Genomic DNA, 8536 nt, shown 5'->3' on the forward strand with positions numbered 1-8536 from the left:
CAGGAGAATCACTTGAACCTGGGAGGTGGAGGTGGCAGTGAGCCAGGATCACACCACTGCATTCCAGCCTGGGTGACAGAGTAAGACTCCATCTCAAAAATAAACAAACAAAAACAATATCATTTTTTTTTTTTTTTTTGAGACAGGGTCTCACTCCGTCACTCAGGCTGGAGTGCAGTGGCATGATCTCAGCTCACTGCAGCCTCAATCTCCCGGACTCAGATAATTCTCCTGCTTCAGCCTCCCAGGTAGCTGGGATAAATTCTTAAAGGTAGGATTTGGGACTTCGAGTGTTAATTCTTCAAGTGTAATTTACGAGGCATCCCATATTTGACTCTCAGATAATAGGTACTAAAGATGAGGTTCCATGGGAGAAGAGGTTGTGTCCCATTTATCTCTCTGTATCATCACAGAACATAAGCCTGGCACAGAGAATTTAATAACAGTAGCCATATATAGGCAATATACATATACATAACACAATAACAACTTACATATACAATGTACCAGCCACTATGCTAAGCACTTCACATGTGTTAACTCATTTAGTCCTTACAGTTTTATGAGGGTTGTGCCATTATTTATTATCTCAATTTTTCCTGATAAAAAAATAAGACATACGAGGATAAAGAATGTTCCTAAGTTCACACAGCTAGGAGTGGAAAAGCTGGAATCCAAACCCAAGAGGTCTAACACCAAAGTATGTGCTCTAAGCCACAATGCTATATTGTCTCAAATGTTTGGGGTAAAATTAAATGATGACAGACTTTAGGTTAACTTTCCCTATGGCCCATATAGCTCATCACTAATGTTTAAGGAGGGATTTATTTACCTAGAAGTTTCATTCAAGGACAAAAATGAGAACTGTGTTGGGAGGCTGAAGTGAGTAGATCGCTTGAGCTCAGGAGTTTGAGACCAGCATGAGTAACATGGAGAAACCTCGTCTGTACCAAAAATACAAAAAATAAGCTGGGTATGGGGGTGCATGCCTGTGGTCCCAGCTAGTTGGGAGGCTGAGGTGGGAGGATTGCCTGAGCCTGGGAGGTAGAGGTTGCAGTGTGCTGAGATTATGCCACTGCACTCCAGCATGAGTGACAAAGTGAGATGCTGTCTCAAAAAAAATTAATAAATCAACTGATCTAGTTGATAAAATATGCTAAGATTTTTTTTAGAAGAGAATTGTGACATGATTGTATAAGACCAAGGCACTCAATTTCATCTTCAAGTACAGCAATGACTAATACCACGGCCCTAAATTTAACTCTTCAAATCATTTTCACACATAGGATTTCACAGAAAAACAACACTTTTGAGTTAACGAGGAAGGTATCTTGATAGATAAGGAACTGAGGCCCAGAGATATTAGAAATTCACATGAGAAACAATATTCAAATCTCTCAATTCCCAGCCAGCATTTTGTCTATCATATCCCTGACTTGCTTTGGTGTTTGTTACTCTAGAGACAATCTGACAAATTCAAATTTAAACAAAAAAACCTATGAAGGGAGGGGCAGACAGGATTTCCTAAAAGGACATAAAAAGATTGATTCAACTCAGTCCTTTTAACATTTTCTGTTCATCAAAAGCCACTGTTGACCAGGCACAGTGGCTCACGCCTATAATTCCAACACTTTGAGAGGCCAAGGGGGGAGGAACATTTAAGCCCAGGAGTTCAAGACCAGCCTGAACAATACAGCGAGACCTCATTTCTATAATCCCAGCACTTTGGGAGGCCAAGGTGGGAAGATCACTTGAGATCAGGAGTTTAAGACCATCAGCCTGGCCAACATGGTAAAACCCTGTCTCTACTAAAAATACAAAAATTAGCCGGGTATGGTGGTATTTGCCTGTAATTCTAGCTACTTGGGAGGCTGAGGCAGAAGGGTCGCTTGAACTTGGGAGGTGGAGGTTACAGTGAGCCAAGATCACACCACTGCACTCTAGCCTGGGTGACAGAGCAACACTGTCTCAGAAAATAAATAAATAAATAATAAAAAATTTAAAAATTGGGAAGGCACGGTGGCACATTGCTGTAGTCCCAACTACTCAGGAGGCTAAAGTGGGAGAGTTGCTTGAGCTGGGGAGATTGAGGCTGCAGCAAGTCGTGATTGCCCCGCTGCGCTCCAGCCTGGGTGATAGAAGGAGGCCTTGTCTAAAACAAACAAACAAACAACAACAACAAAGCAGAATTTAGGAGAGTGAAAGGGCAAAACACAGACTAGGAGAAGATAATCCGGCTATCCTGTTTGCCTACCGGATATCTGTATCTTGTGAAGGACCAGAAATCACAAAAAACGACTACAAATTAATGAAAAAGATTCACAACTCAATATAAAAATATGAGCAAAGGAATGAACAGATCCATTATGAAAGAAGGTGTTCAGGCTACGCATGGTGGCTCATGCCTGTAATCCCAGTATTTTGGGAGGCTGAGGCAGGAGAATCGTTTGAGCTCGAGAGTTTGAGACCAGCCTGGGCAACAGTGCAAAACTCTGTCTCTTCAAAAAATAAAAACATTAGCTGAGCATTGTGGTATGAGCCTGTGGTCCCAGCTACTTGGAAGGTTGAGGTGGGAGGATCGGTTGAAGGCCATGAGTTCAAGTCTTGTCTTCAGTGAGCCATGACCACACCACTGCACTCCAGCCTGGAAGACAGAGACCCTGTCCCAAAAACCAAAAAAGGCCAGGTGTGGTGGTTCACACCTGTAATCCCAACACTTTGGGAGGCCGAAGCAGGTGAATCACTTGAGGTCAGGAGTTTGAGTCCAGCCTGGCCAACATGGTGAAACCCTGTCTCTACTAAAAATACAAAAAAATTAGTGAGGCATGGTGGTGTGCACCTGTAATCCTAGCTACTCAAGTGGCTGAGGTGAGAGGATTGATTGAACCCGGTGGGCAGAGGCTGCAGTGAGCCAAGACAGTGCCATTACACTCCAGCCTGAGTGACAGAGACAGACTCCATCTCAAAACAAAACAAAACAAAACAAAACAAAAAATGAAGATTTCCAAATGGCCAATGAGCATATGAAAATGTGCTTAACATCATTACTAATAAAGGGAATGCAAATTAAAACCATAATGAGATACAATTATCCCCAACCAAAATGGCTAAAATTAAAAGGACTGATACTACCAACTGTTGGTAAGAATATAGAACAACTAGAACTCTCCGTGGAAGTGTAAATTGGTACAACCACTTTGGAAAACTATTTGACTGTATCTATTAACACTAAATATATGTATTCTCTATAACTCTATTCTCAGAAATCACACTCCTGGAATACCATACAAGAGAAACAGTGCTTCAGTTCACCAAAAATATAGAATTGTTTAATGAATGTATGAGAATATCCATCAATAGTAGAATATATTAAAATTGTGTGGTTTATTCATGTAATGAAATCATACAAAACAATGAAGAAGAATAAACTACTCCTAAGTGCAACAACACAAATGAATCTCATAGACTTAATGCTGAGCAAAAGAAGACCAACACAAAATAGTACAGACTGTATGATTCCATTTATGTGAAGCTCAAAAATGGGCAAAACTGATCTAGAAAGGTGACAGACATAAGAATGGTGGTCCCCTTTGGGGGCTATCTATTTGGAGGGGCTATAAGGAAGTCTGATGGGGTGCTGGAAATGTTCTATATCTCTATCTGGTTGGTGGGTATATGGGTGCCGATATACATATATATATATACATATGTGTATATATATATATATACACATATATATATATATATATATACACATATATGTATATATATACATACACACATACACATACATATACAAGAGAAAAAGTAATCTAGATGCAAATATAATATTTGTGTGCTTTCCCATAAATTATGTAAGTTAGATCTGAAACAAAAGTGGGGAAGGCATTCAGAATCTTACCTTTGATGAGGTACAAGCACATTGTTAATTCCTCCAAGTTTTGCATTTATCTTCAGGCAAAGATTGGAAAGGGTTTGAGGTGAAGTCTTCACTACATTTTTTACCTGGACACACTGTGTGGCCATACCTAGAAGGGTATCTCCAACACGTTTCACCTCCGCTACAAAAATAATTAATTTTGACATGTGTAAATGTCTCCTAATTACTAAGAGTAAAGGGGGAAAAAAAACCCCACATATGAACTTTCTAAACTACTATATACTGTATACTGTGCTAGATGCTTCTTATGTGTCTTCCCTTTCATCTGCTAAGCCCCCAGGGCAATTTTTCCCGTGTTTGGATAGGCCCTCCCTTCTCTCCTTTTTTCCCTCCTGCAGGCCTTGCAGCCTGCTTCCTTTAATCTTTGTGCTGCCTGCCACGACTTGCTCAGCTCCTTGATGCGCCTCTTCCCACATGACTGATTTGGCAAAAGAATCTATCTTCCCAGTTCCTCCCTCTCAGTACACACATCAGCCCTTTGAATTTTATTTATTTATTTATTTATTGCTTTATTATTTTTTTCTTTAAGAATGAGAGATTAACTGTAGAGAGAAGGTTAAAGACATTTTATAAAGTTTAAAACTGGGGCCAAGCATGGTGGCTCATGCCTGTAATCCCAGCACTTCGGGAAGCCGAGGCAGGTGGATCACTTGAGGTCAGGAGTTCAAGACTAGCCTGGCCAACATGGTGAAACCCTGTCACTACTAAAAATACGAAAAATTAGCTGGGTGTGGTGGCACGTGCCTATAGTCCCAGCTACTTGGGAGGGCTAAGGCAGGAGAATCACTTGAACCCAAGGGGCAGAGGCTACAGTGAGCCGAGATCACACCACTGCACTCCAGCCTGAACGACAGAGCAGAACCCTGCTTCCAAAAAAAAAAAGAAAAAAAGTTTAAAACTGGCTGGGCATGCTGGCCCATGCCTGTAATCCCAACACTTTGGGAAGCCAAGGTGGATGGATCACTTGAGCCTAGGAGTTCAAGACCAGCCTTGGCGACACGGCAAAACCCCATCTCTACAAAAAACACAAAAAGTAGCTGGGCGTGGTGGTGGGCGCCTATAGTCCCAGCTACTCAGGAGCCTGAGATGGGAGAATCGCTTGAGCCCAGGATTTTGAGGCTCAGGTGAGCAGGGATCATGACACTGCACTCCAGCCTGGGTGACAGCTGAGATCCTGTTTCAACAACAATAATAGTTTCTTCATTCTTTACTTAAATACTAGCCAAAACTTTGCATCATTCTTCTTATAATAGATACAAACTAAGCAAATTCTCTTCTCCAAGTGGCAGCTTCCCCACTCTCATACTCCTAAGTGCTGTTCACCAAATATTTCCAGTTCTCTCAGCTTCCAGGACTGTGGTAATATCACACTGCATTCTCAGCCCCCATCCCCACTGCTCCCACGCAAGTTGAGTAAGGCCATATGGCTGGTTGTGGCCGAGGAGTTGCAGAAAGAAAAAAGAATGTGGGGCCAGCAACATTCCAAATAGCAGCTGCTCTACCAAGCTGGGTCCCCAAGTGGAGATGACATGATGACACAGAGCAGAGGCAGCAGTCTACCCTCAATGGACGCATAACAGAAGCAAGAAACAAATCTTTGTTGTTGTGAACCACTGAGAATTTGTGGTTGTTTGTGACTGCAGCATAACCTAGCTTATCCTGACTGTTAAATCTACTGCTTGAAATCATCCCTCATTCAGCATGAAAAGGGTCCATACCATATACTGGTGTCTTTCCAGGCAGGATAACCACGATTAGCTGTAGGCCCACATACGTCATTTTCAGGTGTTTAAACATGGGCTCCACGCTGTCTGCACCTTGTGCATACTTGCAAAAACATGGCTGACCCTGGATGGGCATTCCTGCATCCTTAGAGATTTTACGCAGCTGGTCAGTGAAACTCCTGTTAAAATAGAACCAGTAGCACAGTTTTTTCATTTCGGAGTATATTCCTCGCATTAATTTTCCTCTGAAATACTTCTTTCAGTGTTGTAAATTCTTAGCCAAATTTAGTAACAAATAAACAAATAAAAATCTTTAACTGGTTGTCAAAAAATAGACTGGCAATTGCAATTAAACTTGCAATTTAACTTGCAATTAAACAGAGAAGAATCTGCATTATTAAGCTATCAGATTATCAATTGAAATCTTTAAATAATTATGCCCAGCTGGACTAGAATAGCATTGCTGTTCAAAGATCTTTTAAACATTCAAATCAATAATTCTAGACTGAAGAAAAGCAGGGTCAAAATTTCAGGTAACATGCTTTTTGGTAAGCCTGGTACAGAAATAGCTGGGTAAGCTTGTGCTCAACTGAGAACACAGAAACATGCTGTTACAGAATCAGTGTATTTAGGACTACATTCAAACTTAGAATTGATTTGGTTTAATAAAAATGTCAAAAGAAATCATCACTCAATAAAAGCAAAATTCACTTGGAAGTTTTAAAAACTAGATTTAAGAAGTTACTTCAATCTATGTATAAAGCTTTCGGAATATTCCTTTGGTGTATTTGCCAATATTTTATAGAATTCCTTTTTTCACTCTAGTTCCCTTAATTTTTTTTAACTCTTCTCACTAACATCTTTTATATATAGATAGCTGCATCTGTAAGCTATGAACCTACTCTTAGTCAGTGACTTTGCAATACAACAAGCTCATTAGTAAATTATCATGATTGAAAGTAAGCTAGTTTTTATCTTAGCTGAAAAGATACAATTAATAGCAAAGGGAGCTTAACTAAGAACTCAAGAATTTGCTGACCAACATTGCCTCAGCCTTCTTGCTCTCCAATTTCTGCTTTACATGTAAGGAAGCTGAGTCAGATTCTTAATGTAATTCCCAAGTTTGCAAATTACTATAATACAAGGTCTTTTTCATATAGCCAGATGGTGTCACTATGGGAGTCAGGGATTTAGTGCCAGTGTACACAGCACATTCACATAAAGACAGTATTTTCATATCTGGAAGGGATACTACTAAGCTGAAAATATGAAGATACTCACTTTAGTAAATCTTCCCTACATTGTTTCTGAGGTGCAAAACAAGCAACTGCCCAAACTTTAATTTCAATGCCAGCATAAAACTGCTTTCCTCGCATGTCCCAGACACCCTGGTTGGGTGTGGCTACTGTTTTATTCTTTGAAAAAAAAAAAAAGAAGAAGAAGAAGAAGAAAAAACAAAAGAAAGAGAAAAGACATTACAATCTAAGGCCATTTTACGGTTGACGGGTGAATAAACAAAATTCCATTAGGTATGAGCCAGAACACAAAAGGCAATAGTGAACAAAATTACGGGTAAATTCAGTAGTGGTGCAGTAGAAAAACCCTGGATTATTCTCTTTTTGATTGGTGGTGGGAGAAGCTTGCTGAATAAAATAAAAAGCTTACCCGGCCTCCGTATTGCAGCATTGGTGCTGGAAGTACCCTGCCTGTGAGCTCTGTCATTTCATTGTGGACAACAATACCAAATTCTTTAAGGTATGGATCAGGTCCACCCACCATACTGTTGCTCTTCACCTAAAGAACAGGAAAGCCTGCATATATAAAAACCAAAGAGTAACTGTGTCCCAGGAGGAGTTTTCTATTCTTTTGTTTTTTTGTCATCTCAAAGCTAGCTCATCTTGAAGACCATGCCTTACTGACCAGTCTACTGATCTCTTCCTGTCTGTCAGGAGCAGATCTTGCTGTAGCTTTGATCATTGTGGAAGTCTGATTGTCTGTGAGCTTCTTTATACATCGCTGTCCTGCCACTATGTTACAGACCTGCCAAGAGGCAAAGAGAAGTGAGTTTGTGTAAAGGGTTCTACATCTTAAGCCTTTGCTAAACCATATATCGCATCCTCCATTTCCAGAAAAATAAAAATTTGGTTATATGGTGAAATCATCTGCTAAAAATATTTTAGAAATTAACACTAAATTTCACTGCTAGTTTAGAACTCTACTTAAAAATATGTACGCATTCAAGAGATCAGCAAATTGGCAAAAGAAAATTTAATTTAGCTTACCTCGAGTGGCAGGTATGTATGCTTTTGTTCTTGTCCCACTTGGAGACAGGGAAGATGGGGGTATTTCAGCTGCAGACTATACTTTTGCTTAAAATATTGAGCTACTGTACATTCCATAGCTTGACCGTTTTCTAGCTGTAAAGGAAAACTATAGGAGAGAATGTCTTTTTTAGAATATTTCTTCAAGTTCTTTTTTTTTTTTTGAGACAGTGTCTCACTCTGTTGCCCAGGCTGGAGTGTGTGCAGTGGCACGATCTCAGCTCACTGTAACCTCGGCCTTCCAGTGTCAAGCGATTCTCCTGCCTCAGCCTCCCGAGTAGCTGTAATTATAGGTGCCTGCCACTATGTCCAGCTAATTTTTGTAGTTTTAGTAAAGATGGGGTTTCACCATGTTGGCCAGGCTGGTCTTAAACTCCTGACCTCAAGTGATCCTCCCACCTCGGCCTCCCAAAGTGCTGGGACTACAGGCATGAGCCACTGTGCCCAGTCAAGTTCTTTCTTTTCTAAACAATAAACAAAGCCTACTAACAATTCCTACCTTCATCAGTCACTTAGAAAACAAAGGTCAATCTTTTTTTTTTTTTTTTTTT

The 8536-nt window shown here is 40.3% G+C and overlaps 1 protein-coding gene across 2 annotated transcripts in view; it reads right to left on the minus strand.

The window, feature by feature from the left end:
* The window catches only part of AGO4 (argonaute RISC component 4), a 48158-nt gene that overhangs the window by 20029 nt on the left and 19593 nt on the right, over window positions 1-8536 (minus strand). For both annotated transcript variants that reach the window (XM_017501087.2, XM_017501088.2), the window contains exons 8-13: window positions 7947-8094; window positions 7585-7704; window positions 7330-7458; window positions 6946-7079; window positions 5659-5843; window positions 3902-4061 (exon numbers count right to left, since the gene is read on the minus strand). In XM_017501087.2, the coding sequence (XP_017356576.1) occupies window positions 3902-4061; window positions 5659-5843; window positions 6946-7079; window positions 7330-7458; window positions 7585-7704; window positions 7947-8094 (876 nt within the window). The remainder of the gene's footprint in view (window positions 1-3901; window positions 4062-5658; window positions 5844-6945; window positions 7080-7329; window positions 7459-7584; window positions 7705-7946; window positions 8095-8536) is intronic.

The sequence above is a fragment of the Cebus imitator genome, unplaced genomic scaffold (assembly GCF_001604975.1).
Source record: "Cebus imitator isolate Cc_AM_T3 unplaced genomic scaffold, Cebus_imitator-1.0 Scaffold277, whole genome shotgun sequence".
In the NCBI taxonomy this organism is placed as follows: Eukaryota; Metazoa; Chordata; class Mammalia; order Primates; family Cebidae; genus Cebus; species Cebus imitator.